General features: G+C 48.0%; 1 protein-coding gene across 1 annotated transcript in view; it reads left to right on the top strand.

Moving 5' to 3' along the window:
- Positions 1-4,818: 4,818 nt before the first annotated feature.
- Positions 4,819-17,546, top strand: part of LOC128347522 (class I histocompatibility antigen, F10 alpha chain-like) — a 33,537-nt gene continuing 20,809 nt past the window's right edge. The window contains exons 1-2 of the mRNA XM_053302424.1: positions 4,819-5,291; positions 12,080-12,112. Of these exons, the coding sequence (XP_053158399.1) occupies positions 4,823-5,291; positions 12,080-12,112 (502 nt within the window). The 5' untranslated portion in view covers positions 4,819-4,822. The remainder of the gene's footprint in view (positions 5,292-12,079; positions 12,113-17,546) is intronic.

Genomic DNA, 17,546 nt, shown 5'->3' with positions numbered 1-17,546 from the left:
CTCGGTTTTGGAAAATGAACTGACAGTTTTGGAATGGAAGGGGCAGTTGTTGGAAGTTAAGGACTTTGCGCTGTCTCATCTCAGACAGTGGAGGACAGACTAGTGAGTCAGAGGGCTAGAGGGTCAAGACATTGGTCATCCCTTCTCCACTGCTCTGACACTATCCCTTTGAAATGTAGATTGGTACTCTTAGGGATTAACTTCCTTCCTCTCTCTCTCTTCCCTACCTGTTCTTTTACCTTGCAACATGGCAAACTCCTCTCCCTGCACCATGTGTGCAGAGAAGAGGCAGAATCCATCTGCCTCCAGCTAGATAGATAGATTAGAGACCCTAACTCCTCACTTTCCTATCTAGAATGGAGTTCCTTAATAAATTCCTTATATATTGATTTGAAACTATGAATTGGCTCCAAGTTACTTTACTCTCAGCATACACGCATGCCTAAGCAAATTTCGCTGTGTTGTGCCTCTGTGCACTCTGCTATAATAAGAAAGGGATTCTCTCACCACAGAGAATTTCCAACAGGTTATGGGAGCCCAGTATTTTGAGCTGCGTGTACTGCAACTAGACAGTTAGGTTTGTTCCAGGAGATCCAGTGAGATCTAGCGTGGACACTTTGAATTGCTAATCTACAGCAACTGCCTTTTTTGGAGCCAGTGAGGATGGCTACTTACCTAGAGGGAAAGCTCAGGCTGACTATCCTGAATGCAAACAACTATTTGGAATGGAAAACCTGATTGAGGCTTGCACTGAAAGCTGAAGGACTCGAGAAAGGAACTGAGGAAGACGCCCCCCGCCTCCCGCAGATGGAACCACAGCTGCTGAGAAAACTGCCAAAGAGAAATGGGTGCTCAAGGATTCTAAAGCTGGAGCTTTGATCACAGCTTCTGTGAGTAAAAATTACCTTTACATGATATGTGATCTTGGAACCTCAAGGGAAATGCTAAGCAATCTAGATTCCTTGCATATGAAAAAGGGGTGGGCATACACCTTTAACTTGAGAAAGAAAATGCAGGATCTCCATTATAAAGATCGGGACTGTTTTGCCACATATGTGGGATTTCTGGAAGATTTCTTTTTTCAATTTAAAGCGGCAGGGGAGGAATTTACAGAGAGTCAGAAGCTGGAAGCTCTGTTCCTAAGCATGCCCCCCAGCTATAGCAGTATAATCGGCCATTTGGAAACCCACACCAATCTAAGCTTTGAGGAAGCAGTGCAAACGATATCTTCTGAAGCAAACAGAAGGAAGGTTTTGAATTCTCGCTATGAAAGTGAATTGGCAAGTAACTTTGCTCTTAAAGCAACAATTGATCATTCCAGAGGAAACCCAAGGTGGGGAGGTGTTGTGGGTAAGCCGAGGGGGCTTCCCTTCCCACCCTTGTTCGGGTCTCTTGGTTAGGTAATTTGCCAGACACCAGTATCAGAGTTTCAAATCAAAGTTTATTGTGTTAGCACAGAGCTCAAAAGAGTGGCGGCCACCCCGAGAATTTAGGGCAACCTCCTTATATAGTCTGCCGTATACAACTTATTTTTGCACCTGCGCACCTTAGCTCAACTGATACCTACATCCATATATGGTTATACACTTGGACCTACAAGCCTTGATTTGCTGAGATAGCTCTTATTGTATCTTTCCTATACACGTGTCTAATTCCTGCCCCACTAAAAAAAGGTCAGGCCTATTCCTTGCAATTTCTAAATTGCTGCATATTAGCAAAAGCTACGTCTCGCACCTGCATAGCAAAACAGTCATTTCCTGGAACACTTTAGTGGTTAAGCTACATTCTGTCGCAGAGAGACAGTCAGTAACCAACAGCATCCTGTTACAGAGAGACTAATGTCAGTTAATATCACATCAACTTAAGCTTGAGCAGGAAAATATTTTAATTTGAGCATGTTTTGAAAAGCTATCACAAATCTCATCAGCACAGAAGGCTATCACATATCCCAACAGAGGGAATGCTGCAAGAGGAAACTGCATGGGGCCTCCATATTTACATACAAAGAGGTCTGACTTTGTTGCCAAGAAAACTCAGTCCAGAGAGAATTTCCAGGGGCAGTTAGGTTTGTGAACTGTTTAGCTGTCAGCATTTATTTTTTGTTTTATTTTATTTATTAAACATATTTTTATACCACCCAAAACTCACGTCTCTGGGCAGTTTACAACAAGCAAACAAAAAAAAAAGTTAAACCTTAGTTAAAACAAATGACAACAGAATACTTAAAACAGTAGTTAAAACAAAATATTTATTTATTTCAAATATATATACCCCACCCCTCATCAGATTAGTAAAACAGGAGTAGCTTGTCAGATTAGCAAAGCAGATGAAAATTAATGTAATCAATGATTGGGCCATAGTTGAGGATGGGGCCATAGGTCAGTGGCAGAGCATCAGCTGTGCATGTAGAAAGCCCCAGGTTCAATCCCTGGCGTCTCTAGGTAGGGCTGGGAAGACGCCCGCTTGAACTTTGGAGAGCTGCTGCCAGTCAGAGTAGACAATACTGAACTAAATGGATCAATAGTCTGACTCTGTAAGGTAGCTTCTTAGATGCTAATTAGCCTGAATATCTTTTGGGTGTGCAGATTGGGGCAAATGGCCCCCTATTGTGCTGATCACCCATTGAATGAGCACTGGGGCACCTGCTTCTTCCAGCCCCATCACCTGAACAGGAAAATATTTCCTCATGTTTGCTGCCACTACTAGCTTGGCCCCCAAGCCTTAAAAACCCTATAAGAAGACTGCAGCCTTTACTTTGATCACCAGAAAGGAAATGACAAGGGCTGGAACAAAATTGGATCGGGATGTGCTGTCTGCTTCTCTGGAGCTCTGATCAAACTGCTTTTCGGACACAGATCTCTAAGCCTGGTTGCATGGTTGCTTAGCGGCATACACTGCTAGCAATTGCACCAAAGCTCTGCCAGCTGCCATCCTTTCCGCTCAGAGCTGAAATCACTAGGCTTTGGATTGCAGGATCCCGGATTTTGAGAAATGCTAATACAGGCTTTCTGTACTACTCTGACCCTTCCCTGAAAACCTTCACTTACCAGGTTTTATCTTGTGTGTGTGTGTTTTTAATTATATTTTTTTTTATTTAGAAAAAAACAAAAAAAACATGGTTACATTGTCATCTCTTGAACTTCCAGATTACAGTAGTTATATAAAAAGTATTACAAATAACAATCCAGAAACCTCTTCCACCCATAACAAAATTAAAACAAACATACAAATACAAGTAATAGACATCAAACATCATTATTAAGAAAAGCCACATCTTGGATGTGGATGATGACCTTGTGAAATATTAAAATTTATAAAAGGTTCCCAGGTTAACGCAAATGATTCGTCTGAACTGTGGCACAAGTAAGCTGCAACCTTAGCCATAGAAGCGTATTCCCATAGTTTTAGTAGCCTTATCTTGTCTTTTGACTGTCTGAGAAGCCCAGGACTCCTAGAGCAGACCAACCCAGAGAGACTCCCTTTGAGACTGAGATAATCTTCCTTAAGTGGGCTTGCTGTGTGACTCTAGTACTCATGCCAGACTGCCTCTGTGCTCCACAGATTGCTATGAGTTCCTGCAGAGTTACAGTTTTGGGTGCTGCACCTCACCTGCACCCACCGCCTATCCGTGCCCTCTGTCAGGAAGACCTAAAGTGGGATCAGCAGGATCGGAAAGGTATCTACTGGATGCCTTATCTTGATATGCCTCTGTATCTTGAACTCTGTGCTCTGTACTCTATCCCTGCCACCCACCCCGCTTCCTTGCCCTCATAATTTCTTCACGACCCTTTTGGTTGATGATGTAGTTGCTCCCAGTTGTATTGGAGTCTTCAACAAAATTGCCCGCAGAATAGGTCGCTGTTTTGGCCCTGGTTGCTAAACAATTTTCTTTTGCATTGCACATCTTCTATCTCATTAAGCTGCAAATATGCATTAGCAGAAACATTTCAACACACAACTTAACATATTCCCATCCTGCATGCTTCTTTCCCCACTCCCCGCTGTCTCCAAATGATCCAATATTTAAGCACCTGAATTTGCATGAATGTAAAGAGGTGCAAGTCTCCTTGAGCAGATACACACTAGCAGAAATATTCCAACATGTAACTTGACATAGTCCCATCCCATTTATTTATCTCCCCTCTCCCCGCTCTGTTGCCAAGGAGTCCAATTTTTAACTGATCCAAAAATATTTTGAATGAAGGGGAAAACACTGCCTAACTTGAAACCCGTGTCTTCTGCATCTGCAGGGTTGATCCACCAGATCTGAACCAGCTATTCTGCTCTGTCAGGCACTTGCAGCTTCCAGTAAGATCTAGAATAGAAGCTACAATTTATCAATGCCCTGTTATTAAATACACTAGTATTTTTAAGCCCGTTAAAATAACGGGCGCTAGTTTCCTTTTGTTTTGTTTTTTTGGTCCTTTATTCCTTCTCCCTTTCTCTTGTCCTCCTTGGCTCTTCCCCCCCCCCCGCCCTTGGCTGGGGGGGGGCTTTTTTCAGCTCTGTTTCTGGAATTTGCACTTGCTTTATTATTATGTGTGTTGGCTATCGGGTATTTGGGCGGGCGGGGGGTATTGTGCTTAGTGTATACTTTTGTTTTAGTTTTTAGTGTTGTTTTATACTTTTTTGTGCTTGACTCTCGGGCTGTTAGGATCCCCATAGCGCAGCAGAAGTGGAAGAGGAGGAGGAGGAAGAGAGGTCGCTTGGTCTCCCTCCCTCCTCCCCAGAGCGCAAGCCCGTAGCTCACCCTCCTGGAGTCTCCTGGCTGGCTAAGGGGCACACACAGCATTGCTTCTGCCGCACACACACCCCTCACCCCATGTGGCTTTTCTGCCTTTCCTTCCCTGGGTCCGACCACGACGGGCCCGTCGCCATCCGTTTTGCTCCCCTCTCCACCCGGACCAAGCCAGCGTCCAGCCAGGCCAGTTCCTCTGGCAGGGAAACGGCAGCGCATTTGTCCTCCTGGTGGCATAACCCTTGGGCTTTCTCCCCTCTTCCCTCCACCTGCCCGCAAAGCCTTGGCCGCATGGCCCCCTCGGGCCTGCCACCACGGGGCACGTCTCCTCCCTCCCGCGGCCACCTCCAGGCCAAAAGGACAGGCGCAAAAGGGGTTTCGTGCGGGCCAGCCAGCTTCTTCCGAAGATTGGGTGGCAGGTGGGGAAGCAGCAGCGGCGAGCGGGTGGCGGGGCTGCGCCGGGCAGGACACACCCGGGGGCGGCGCCGGGGCGAGCAACAGCTGCAAGAGGGCCAGCAGCAGCAGCAACGCCCGCCGCATTGGACCACAGCGCGTGAGTGGCCCCTCCTCGAGTTCCCTCAGTTGGGCGACCAAGGCGCTAGTCCTAATGTCCGTGAGGCTGGTTTTCTCACACACATCCGCCCGCCCGCCCCCCAGTCCAGGCGCTCCGTTTTGCTCCCCCCCCCCCTACTCAGGGTTGCCAACGGCTCCTCAGCGCCGCGGCTTCTTCCGCGGCTCCCGTCTCTTCCCTCCCCATTCCCCTCTTCTCCTCCCGGTCCCGATGTGTGTGGCAACGGCAGGGCACCTTCCGCCGCTGCCGCCTCTTCCCTCCTGCTACTCCTCCGTTTGGCTTGGCCCCAACATGGCCGCCTGTCTCTGGGAGGCTGTATCTTTTTCGGCAGTTCTGAAAGTGCACTCCGCGCATGCTCAGAACTGCCGAAAAAGACACGGGCGCATGGGATCACGCTCAAGGCTTTTATTATATAGGATATACATACATTTGCACCATCCCAATGAATTCAAATACAACATGGCTGGAATCTAACAGCAGCTAGATAACCGATAACTTTGAGAGCCAGCGTGGTGTAGGGGTTAGAGTGCTGGACTAGGAGCGAGGAGACAGGGGCGTAACAAGGTTGGAGTGGGCCCAGAGACGAGATTTTAAAATGGGGCTCCCCCACTCAGAGTCCAGGGCCTCCGCACACCCCAGGCCCCCAAGGGTTTAAGTCTGATATTCCAAAATAAGTATGCTTCCTGCAAATACATTTCACTGAATACACACACACACGTCACAATATATAGTGATATACATTGAGTACTATACATTTGTATTACTTTTAATGCCTAGAACACACTAGAAAGATGAATTATTAAAATAGCCCCCTCGCTGCAGATTAGCAAAGGAGACTTTCAACCATGCAGGGTGAGCCTATGTTTGTTTTCTCAGAATTCTGAACAAATTCAGTCAAGTTTGATTGCAGGAGGTTTTTCACAGGAGGCTTTTAAAGCCCTTTAAGACACATCTCCTCTGGAATGGAGGTGCTGCATTCACATGTTGGCCAGATTTACCCTGAAGTCCCTGCAAGTTATTGGGGAGCAGTTCACACACAAGAAAAATAAAATAAAAGCACCACACATGCTTCACAGTTCTCACTCAGACCTTCTGGGTTGCAAAACAACTTGAACATAAGTGCATTTATAAATGAATGAATGAATAAATAAAATTAATAAAATACTGTTCCAGAAGTTTTTGCAATTTTCTGCCATAAAACAAGCCACTTATAGGACTTTTTAGATAGTTTTTTTTAAGTCAGCAAATTTTCCAAGCTGTTTCAAAATAAATATTCAGAGACTTCTCGGTCCCTCCCACCCCCCATATCCAAGCCCTATGGCAAGCAGATCCCTATATGGGGGGGGGGGGCGGGAAAGGTAACCACAAAAAGGAGTTCACACTCTACCTGGCAAATGCTGGTCTGGGTTAAGCAGGGCAGCAAGGGGTCTTCTGCTGCAGAGAACACTCTGGCTGCCTCCTCCTTCCTGGCTGGCTTGGGCCCTACTCGAGTTCAGGCTTCACTGCGGCCTACACGGAGGCCTCCCTGGAAGCCCCGCCCACCCGCCGATCAGCTGAGAGGCGGGAGAAAAGGAGCTCTTGGCAGCTTGCCTGCTGCTTCGATTGCGGGCCAGGAGAACAAGCAGGAGAGACGGCGAAGAGGGCAAGTGGCTGAGAGGCTATGGGGCTGGGCAGGGGGCAATGGGGAGTCACATGAGGTGCCTCTGGGGTGCCCCTCCAGGCAGTGGGGCCCCCAGACAACTGTCTCCCCTTGCCCTATCATTGTTACGCGCCTGCGAGGAGACCCGAGTTCAAATCCCCATTGAGCCATGAAACTAGCTGGGTGACTCTGGGCCAGTCACTTCTCTCTCAGCCTAACCTACTTCACAGGGTTGTTGTGAAAGAGAAACTCAAGTATGTAGTACACCGCTCTGGGCTCCTTGGAGGAAGAGCAGGATATAAATGTAATAATAATAATAATAATAATAATAACAACTACCACCAGTTGAAATAGATTGTCACAAGCCCATGACGTCATGGACTTGCAACTATCTATTTCAACTGTGCAGATGCACTGGAGTGCCTCACAGTTATCAAGAGACACTGAGCCAGACATTCAGGGGCATACCGTTAATTAGACAAAGGGAGACAAATGTCTCCTGGCCCACAGCCTCTGAGGGGCCCCCAAGGCCAGTCCTTGCCACCTTCCCCTCTAAACCACGCAGCTGCATGCACAGAGCCTTCAACCCTGCCATGCAGAGATCCCAAAGAGCCGCTCACTGAGCCGCTCACTCGCCCTCTGGCTGCCACTGTGGCTGCTGCTCCCGCCTCGGGTCCCCTAATCCTTGCCGCGTTCTCCGCAGCTGCCCGCACTCACTTTCCCCGTTGCCTGGAGTATTTCCACCACCCTCCACCTTCATTGCTCCGCTCTCCCCCCTCCACCTTTGCCTTTCAGAGCCCACATGGCAGTGGCAGCAGCAGCAAACAGGTGGCGGGACTCCGAGTGGAGGCTGGAGCCGATTCCCCTGATCTTGCCCTCCACCTTCGCCTTTCCCCTGATGCATTTCTGGGCATGGAGCTAGGCATTGCCGGGTGGAGGTTGGAATGGGGAGCTGCGTGGAAGGGGCCGGATGACGGCAGTAATGCTGCAGCGTTGTGGCAGAAGTGAACTCCCCCTCTGCAGGGACAAGCGGCGGGCGACGCGATGGTGGGGCGGCGGGTCCCTGGGGGTTGAGATTGGGAAGCAGGTGTGGCTATGCCGGGCTCTACAAAAGCCTGGCCCTCTGCAAGGGGAACATCATGTTGCAGCAGAAAGACAAAACTTCTTGCCTTGCCTCTTCCCCCAACTCCCATGATTGAAATGGAAAAATTTTGTTTTGGGAAGAGATGCTGATACAGGTCCTGGGAAGCTAGGAGCGTGGGGGTGGGGCGGTCATGAGTGGGGGTGGTGGATGACGTTAAGCAGCAGCGCCATAAAATAAAGATGAAATTGGCACCTGAAAACAAGCAGCCCAGGAGGCTCACTCACGTAAGATTGCTGGTTCTCATTGCGGTCCATGGGTTACAAAACAGGCATGGTTGGTTGTCCTCTGGTATCCCTTTGCCTTCCCCCATTCCTCCATTCTCTTTGCTCTGAATATTCTCTCTGCTGCACCTACATCTCTTTGCCCCAAGCAGTTGGGAGGAGGAGATGGCTCAGGCTCGGGCTTTGTCTCCCCGCTCTCCTGAATATGTCAACAGGTTTGTGCAAAAAGAAGATACTAGTCTTGGGGAAGGGCAGGTTGGGGAGGCGGATTACCCCTGGCAGTCTGGTGCTTTCTGATGGTCATGTTTACTAAACGTCTCACTCACTTTTCCAAGCCCCTTCTCATTTCCTCATCCACTTTAATCTATATGTCAAGTAAGGGTGTGTAAGCGTGTGTCCATGCTTGTGTCTCTTGGAAAGCTATTATTTTTGAAAGCACGCCTCTACACACATTAAGCTGGAGGGGAGAATATGACTGAGGACACCATTGCTGCTTGGGCTCTTGCATGGCAAGATTGGGGGAATGGCTCCAGCCTCTGCTCCAAGTCCAGTCACCTATTTGCTGCAGTCACCACTGCCACGTGGACTTCGGAGCGAAGGTGGAGAGAGAGGAGAGCGGAGCAGCGAAGGTGGGAATATTAAAGGCAACAGGGAAAGGCAGCGGTGGGGTGGGGGAACAATAGCTGCAGAGGCAGAGCAAGTGTCAAGGAGTGGGGGGGCTCGGTCAGGACAAGGGGCTTCATCCCAGTGTTTCCAGTTACTCTCGACCAGACTGGTGAAGCGCCTTCTCTTCTCTTCCAACTGTGTGTTCCCTCTCTCCCTCTCTCCCTCCTTTCCCCATCTCTCTTTTGCCTCCTATGCAGGGCTGGCTCTAGGGGATCTGGCGCCCAGATGCAACATTCTGTTGAGTGCCCTTAGTTATTGTAAAAAATAAAAATTCGAAATACAATTAGTGTGTATTCAAAATTTAATACACAAAAATTTTATGTAAGTATATACATAACATTGTTTATAATATAATTATGTATATAATATATGGACTTTGAAGCAGCAAGATAGAAAAAGCATTGACACTTTTGAACTTTGGTCCTGGAGAAGACTTTTGAGGATACCATGGACAGCCAGGAAAACAAACAAATGGATCAGGTTGGGATAATTATACTGGATTTGGTTGGGATAATTATACTAAGTTTTCAACCTTAGTTGAAGTAAACCTAGTTGAGTAAATGTCAGAGTGCTAATTGTTTAGTGCAAATGCATGTAAATGAATATTCATGGCCACAACAAACCACCATAGGATAATTATACTCCTGAAGAAGCAAGATAGAAAAAGCATTGACGCTTTTGAACTTTGGTGCTGGAGAAGACTTTTGAAGATACCATGGACAGCCAGGAAAACAAACAAATGGATCACAGAACAGATCAAGCCAGAATTGTTCACTAGAGACACAAATGACCAGGCTCAAATGATCCTACTTCAGACACATCATGCAAAGATCCAGCTCTCTCGAGAAGTCCATAATGCTGGGGAAAGTTGAAGGAAAGAGAAGAAGAGCAAGGTAGATGGACTTATTTGTGACAATAATGAATGCACCACTGAGTGACCTTAAAGGCCAAGCTGAAGATTGATCATCCTGGGGAGAATCTATCTATGTGGTTGCTAAGAGTCAACACCAGCTTGACAGCACTTAATCAATCAGTCAGTCAGAACTGGCCCTATCCATCCCCAGCACAGCATTCCTCCAGTGACTGTTGCTGGTGTCCATCTTATATTTCTTTTTTAGATTGTGTTCTCAGACTGAAGAAGGGGGAATAAAAAAATTCTTTTAGTTTTACCCAGTTTCTGCTAATCTCAAGGGTGGCCCTTTTAAAATCTAACCCATCTGAATTATATTATCCATCCAGCTAGTCCAGTGGTGCAAAGCAATGGTGGTAGGGTGGGAGGGGGCTCCCAGTCCCAACTCCTTCACCTTCACCCAGTCCCACTCACGCGCTCCTGTTTTTAGCTCTTTTCAGGGCGCAACAGCTCCTCCACAGCTTCTCACGCTGATATCATATGCTCAGGCAGGCAGCTCCTCCCTCAAGAGCAGGGAAAGAGGAACCTGTTTTCAGCTCCTTTCAGGGCGCAGCTCCTCCACAGCTTTTCACTCTGTCTGATATCATATGCTCAGGCAGCTCCTCCCTCAAGAAAAGGGAAGGGGAACAGTCGGACCCGCACGCAGGAAAACAACACAGGCTAGAGAATTGGTTTGGTTGGTTGCTGCTGCTTGTTGTTTAAACCTTTCCCTCAAAATGCCCACAACAAGCTCAGAGGGGAGTCACAGCAAGCACAGTGTCTCAGCCTGGAGCGCGGGAAGATGAAGGAGGCGCCGGTGGGAGATGGTTGGGATGCTGCACGCATGCGCCAGGCAGGTCCACATGACACACAGTAACAGCGGTGCCAGCAGCATGTGATCGGGTTGGAGGGACACACACCAGCGCGTTGCTCTTCCTTTGGCACTTGGCACCCTCCTCCAGCAAGTTGCACTGCGCCCTGATCCAGCGTGCAGTGCAAATGAGGAGTTTGTTGCTGTTTGAGCCTGTTGCTTCTTCAAGTTCTGTTCCATCATTGTTGGCACCTTCCCAGCCGCCCCCCAGCAAGCTGTGCCCCGATGCAACGCATCTCTTGCTTACTCTCAAGAGCAGGCCCTGCTCCTATGCTCCCACTGCGCCTTCTCTTCCCTCCCAACTGTGTGTTCCTTCTCTCTCTCTCACTCCCCATCTCCCTTTTGCCTCCTTTGCTCCCTCCTCCTTCATTTATTGTGTGTTAGCCATTAATTTCTCACCCTATCTTGTATAGTTTCGTATTTTTAGTGCTGCAGAGGTTGCCAAATACTGTTGTTCGCGCTGTGCTTCTGTTACCAAAGTGTTTAGGTTCCCAGAGAGCAGCATGATCCGACATCCCTGCTTTTGTTCCCAGTTTGTGTTCATTACCTCCATGCATGCATAGCCTCTTACCAGTGATCTCTTTAAATTCCCTTTGACCTATCTGTGTATTAAATCAAATATCTGCCAACCAGAGTTACATTGATTTTGCCCCCAGAAGAAGTGCATTTGCAAGTGTACTCTTGTGCTCCTGAAAAATTCAAATATTATCAAACATTCCATGACATCACAACCATTCATCCAGTAGGAAGCAAGGAGTGTATGAGGGCAAGCAGCAGCAGCCAGTTCTCGTCTTATTGCAAATGACTGGAGGTTCCAGCCATGAGATACTGGCGGCATTAGATATAAAAAACAGCAGCTGGATAAGCTAGTCAGTCATCTAAGAACTGACTGAGATGGGGAAGGCTTTTCATGGCTGGATGTTGTGGCAAAGGAGAAATGCTGCAGATCACAAGAGGGATACCACTTGGACCCCAGGATGGATGTGGCAAAGCCTGACCTGCAAGAGCCCCAGACCTGGGGAGGGCTCAGAGGCTGCTTCCTGGGAATCTCTGGGCCACCCACATGTGCCAGTTGAGGTGGACAGCAGGTTGATTGGGAAGGGAAGGTGGCCATGACTGTTGGGATCTTCTTTGCCTCTGTGGGGCTGTACAAGTTGGAGATCTTCCAGGCTGCTCCTTAGCTGTATTGCACGATGGATTTGCAGTGGCTTAGGGCATAATCAGATCTGAACGGATAGAGAAGGGAGGTGGGGAATAAAGAGGGAAAGAGTTGGGGACACTGGAGCCCCCTCCCTGCAATGCAGGCAACACTGACTCCCTCTCTTTTCTCCCCTTTGCAGCAAGCAGCTGGGAGTCCCACAGTTCCACTACAGGTAGGTGGTTTCTGAGAGGGAGGGCATCCATCTCCAGATGGAAAGGGCTGTTGTCATGGTCTCCATGGGAAATGTGCCCAAATGTTAAAGGGCTGCTACTGATCTGGGCCAAACCTCAAGGCTTTTCAGGAGATAATATCAGTTAGGGAACACACTGGATGAGACCTGCCTCCCATTCAGTCTGCCCGTCTTTTCTCTCACCTGAACTCATGCAGAGTTGCCCTCTTTCATTACCTTCAGGGATGGGGGTTCTGCCCAGGATGCAAAGGAGAGCCAGAGTGGATCCTCAGGAAGTGATTTCTCCTCCCTCCAGGGCAAACTGCTGAGTCTTCCTGTGTGGCTTTTCTGCTTCCTTGTTAAGCATGCAACTTGGCTTGCTGACTTGAGCCATAAACTGTAGGCATTTGTGGAGCAGACACCTCTAAGGGTTGCACTTGAACTCTACTCTGATACGTCAGTGGCTGGTGGTCTCAGCACAAACTTTGAATTAGATTACCTTTGTGTCCCCTCCAGCTCTGGGCTTCTAATGCACCCCGCCAACAATTGGTTCGTGATCTTAGCTAGTGAGGCTATTCTCATGATCGGCCAAAAGTGGGCTAAGGGAGCCTAGCCTGCTTTTGGGTGATCGTGTGCTGCAACAGGAGCCATGCGGTTCTTGGCAGAAAAACCTCCCAAACTACCCCTCCCCTTAGACAAGGGTAACGGAGCGAGCGCTCCGTTAACCTCATCTTTTTGATCATGTGTTGCCACGGTGTGCGGCAACATACAAGTAGACCCCCTACTGGGGTGTTGTAAGCTGCCTCCCGGGTTTAGGGGTCTCTCCAGGATGCCCTGCGCACTGGCACTCATGTGGTGCATCCAGGAACTGCCGGGGGCCACATGGCCCCCAATCCCCGCAGCCCCCACTGCTCCATGACGGAGCCAGCAGTTGTGTGGGCGGCCAATCCAGCCGCCCAGGGCAGCTTCTTGATTGTCTGCGGGGAGAGTGAGCTAAGCCCGCTCTCCCCGCAGACCTCCTTTCGGGCCTCACACTGCTAGTGTGACTCACCTCTCTAACTTTCTCCTCTCTTGTTTTGGGTTTCTGCAGCTTGATCTCCTGCTGGTATGCAAGGAGGCAGCAGAGAGAACCCACTGAAGGCTTGCTGTGAATTACACCTGCTAAGAGCTCCTGCCAGTCCCGGTCCCCCAACCAATTCTGCATCTGGCCCAGCTCCAGCATCCCACCTCCAGCCAGCAGAGCGATTTTCAATTGGGGGAATGTCTTTCTGGGGAGTTTGGGCTAATTTTTCAGCTGATTTGGGATGTATTTGGATTGATCGGAAGTGTGCCAACACTGCGGCGGGTAGGGCTAGTGAAGTGGGGTGTTTCATGGATGGGTCAGAGAGGCGCTGTAAAATCAACCAATCGTCACAATGCTATTGAACCATAGTAAGCAAATGGGATTGCACAGAAGTAAATGATTCAGTTCAATGGGCTTCCTCTTCAGTAAATGCCACTGAATGGGTGAAGGTTGAAATCAGAAGCCCCCAAATCACGAAATTAAGACAAATTAATAGGAAAATTGAAAGGAGATGCCACAAGAACCCCAGGGTTAAAAGTGCTCTGATCAAAAGCAAACAATACCAACCAGCAGAGCCCTCAAGCTTTTTGGCAGGGAGATGGGGGAAGGGAGCCTCTCTCCCTCCCAGCAGTAAGCAGAACCCATGTCCCCCTGCATTCCTACCCAGCCGTGCAGGGGGAGAAGCAGTCAAATAAGCATATTGAGTTGCTATTTATTTGATTATCTATGTCCATATCTGCTTATTTGAATTGCTTATTTTCCAATGAAATTGGAAAGGATGGCTGCTGAAGTAGCTTTTCTTCAAGAAACTCATATATTGCCAACTGAAAAGTCTTTGTTACAACAGTGTTGGGTGGGAAATGTATATATTAGTGCAAATTCTACAAGGGCTCGAGGTGTTGCTGCTATCTTGATTCATAAATCTTCTAAACTAATTATAGAACAGGAAATTACAGATGATGATGGTTGTTTTATTATACTTATTGTTAATAATGGTGGCCAACGTATGGCCTTGGTGAATCTATATTAGGGATGTGCATGGCCTCCGAACCGGTCCGGTTTGGCATGGGGGTGGGTGGATTGTACCTTTAAGGGCGGGGGGGTAGTACTTCCCCCCCCGCCGCTCTTCCCCCTCCGGCGCTGTGGTTTTCCTTAAAGTGATTCCTCCCTGCCACCCCTGCCCCCGTCGTTAGCCTTCCAGTGCCGAAGTCAGTAACACGCATGCGCCTGTTCCAGCGCGCGCGCGCACCTGCCGCCACCGCGCGTGCGCACTCCGCAAACGTCACACGTCGACGTGTGACGTCTGCGGAGTGCGCGCGCAGCGGCGGCAGGTGCACACGCGCGCCGGAATGGGCACATGCGTGTTACTGACTTCGGCACGGGAAGGCTAACGACGGGGGCAGGGGCGGCAGGGAGGAACGCTGCCGCCCCAGAAACTTTAAGGAAAACCACAGCGCCCGAGAGGGAAGAGCGGTGGGGGGGGTAAGTACTACCCCCCGCCCTTAAAGGTACAACCCCCCTCCGTGCCGAACCGCCGGACCGGCTCGGAACTGGACCGGTTCGGAGGCCTCCAGCATGGCCTCCGAACCGGTTCGGGCACATCCCTAATCTATATGGTCCAGTTATGGACTCTCCTGAAGTTGTACATAATTGTTTTGCACATCTGTATACCTTGACTTTTGACCATTTGATCCTTGGTGGTGATATGAATCAAACTTTTTTATTATTATTATTATTATTATTATTATTATTATTTACATTTTATATCTTGCTCTTCCTCCAAGGAGCCCAGAGCGGTGTACTACATACTTAGGTTTCTCCTCACAACAACCTGTGAAGTAGGTTAGGCTGAGAGAGAAGTGACTGGCCCAGAGTCAGCCAGCAAGTCTCATGGCTGAATGGGGATTTGAACTCGGGCCTCCCCGGTCCTAGTCCAGCACTCTAACCACTACACCACGCTGGCTCACTTTAGAACTAACAATTGGGCAACTTCTAATATTATCACTTTAGATCAATTAATTACCGTGGAAGAGGTTTTTAAATCCTTTGATGCTTTGAGAAATGAATTCAATATCCTTTTGAATGCCAATTGACAATATATACAATTAAGACATCTTTTAACAGTTATTTGGACATGATGCACTTGCTGCTTCAGAAAGTCCATCATTACTACTGGATTTGGAACATTTACCAGAACAAGCTAAACTTACAGTTTCATTTTATTTAAAACTTAAAGAGAAGGATAAAGTTGATATTGATTATATTCGTGTACTATGGAATCAGGATCTTGAATATACCATTACGATAGACCAATGGTTAACAGCATTAAAGATAATGAAACGAGCATATATAGATCTCAAATTGAGACGATCAGCAAAAAATTTTATTTCGCTCTTACTGGACTCCCCAGAGGATGTTCAGGAAGGGCTGGTTTTAGAACACGGTTTGCTGGAGATGTAATATTTACGAAGGGATATCCATTCATTCATTCGATTTCTATACCGCCCTTCCAAAAATGGCTCAGGGCGGTTTACACAGAGAAATAATAAACAAATAAGATAGATCCCTGTCCCCAAAGGGCTCACAATCTAAAAAGAAACTAAGACAGACACCAGCAACAGTCACTGGAGGTACTGTGCTGGGGGTGGATAGGGCCAGTTACTTTCCCCCTGCTAAATAAAGAGAATCACCACGTTAAAAGGTGTCTTTTTGCCAAGTTAGCAGCGGTTATATTGTCACATATTGTTTGGTCATGCCCAATTATTGCATCTTTTTGGGATGAAGTCCATAAAATTGTAAATAAGACATTGCAATTATCATTGTTTTTTAAAGATAGCTATGTTCTCCTGGGATATATTCCCAGGATATGGAATTTAACACTCTATCAACAACTATGGATTCTTCGTGCTTGGGGACTGGCCCAAAAGATCATAATTCAACATTAGAAAAGCAGATTTACTCCGGAACGTCAGCTTTGGATTACCAAAATGTGTTTGTTCTCCGCATTTGAATTGGGGTTTTTTCTGCTGTTTAGGCAAAGAAGAGTTTCAAGCTATATGGTCAAAATTTAATGAATTGTATGTGCTTTAGAAGGTGATTACATATATATGCATTGTTCATCTGTTGTTGTTTTCTCTTTCTTTCCCCCCCTTTTCTTTCTATCTTTTGTTTTTTCCCTTTAAAACTTTATATGAAAGTGTTTCATTCTAAGCAGTATCTTAAACTGTAATATTTGTTCTTTAAAAAAAAAGGTCAGTTGGAATGCAACTGTTACTGGTCGGAAGATGTTCTTGATTGTAGAGGAGAGAGAGGTGAAGAAAGATAGGGGAAGAGAGAGTGGAGGGGAGAGAGAGAGAGAGAAAGAAGGGAGGGGAAGAGAGAAAGAAGAAAGGGCGAGGGACGGGCCTGAGCCTGTCAGCAGCATGAGGGGAACGAATGGCCATGGCGGCCATGGCAGCAAGGAAGGGCCCAGGCAACCACTGCTGCTGTTTGGGGCTACCAAGGTCATTGGTGGAGGGAGGGAGGCAGGAAAGGGATGGTCAGCGGCCTGAGGGGAACAAGCGGCCAGGGCGGTAGTGGCAGCGAGGGGAGGAACGGCCCAGTCAACTGCTGCCGCTGCTGCACCTGTGGGGAGGAGCAGTAGCGGCGCTTGGGTGAGGAGGTCTCTGGGGATAGGGGGCTGCAGCTTGGCCAATAGGTACTACAATGCTGCAGCTGTGACCAAGAGGGGTGAGGGGGATGGAGTAAAGGGATGGAGGAGGAAGAAAGAGGGGTGAGGGGGATGGAAGCAACAGAATGGAGGAAGAGGAGGAGCAGGAGTGCAGCTCAGGTGAGGGTGGAGAGATCTCTGAGGTGAGGGGGGCTGTGGCAGGGGGTGAGGGGAGCCATCAAGTACTAGTGCACAGATGCTCTGCGCTGGTTAAGCTAGTAACACATTAAATCATAACAGACAAAAACGGTGAAAAGGAAATACAAAGTACAATACAAAGCAGCTTAGAAACTCATTTTAAAATTAGTTGAAAATCAGATCAAATCTGAAAACCCGAATTTAAAAACCCACATTTAAAAAGCCTGTGTGAACAAAAAGGTCTTTACCTGGCATCTAAAAGAATAAAGTGATGAAGCCAGGCGAACCTCACTGGAGAGGCTATTCCATAAGTGGGGTGTAACCACCAAAAAGGCCCTCTCCGTTAGCCACCTTCCTCACCTCGTTTGGCAGGGGCACCCAGAGGAGGGCTTCTGAAGAAGATCTTAAGGTACGGGTAGGAACATATGGAGCAAGGCGTTCTTTAAGGTAACCAAGCCATTTTGGGCTTTAAAGGTTAAAACCAGCACTTTGAATTGGGCCTGGAAACGGACTAGGAGCCAGTGCAG

The sequence above is a fragment of the Hemicordylus capensis genome, chromosome 2, assembly GCF_027244095.1.
Source record: "Hemicordylus capensis ecotype Gifberg chromosome 2, rHemCap1.1.pri, whole genome shotgun sequence".
In the NCBI taxonomy this organism is placed as follows: Eukaryota; Metazoa; Chordata; class Lepidosauria; order Squamata; family Cordylidae; genus Hemicordylus; species Hemicordylus capensis.
Note: the sequence above shows the minus strand (reverse complement) of the source record. Positions and strands in the feature narration are given on the sequence as shown.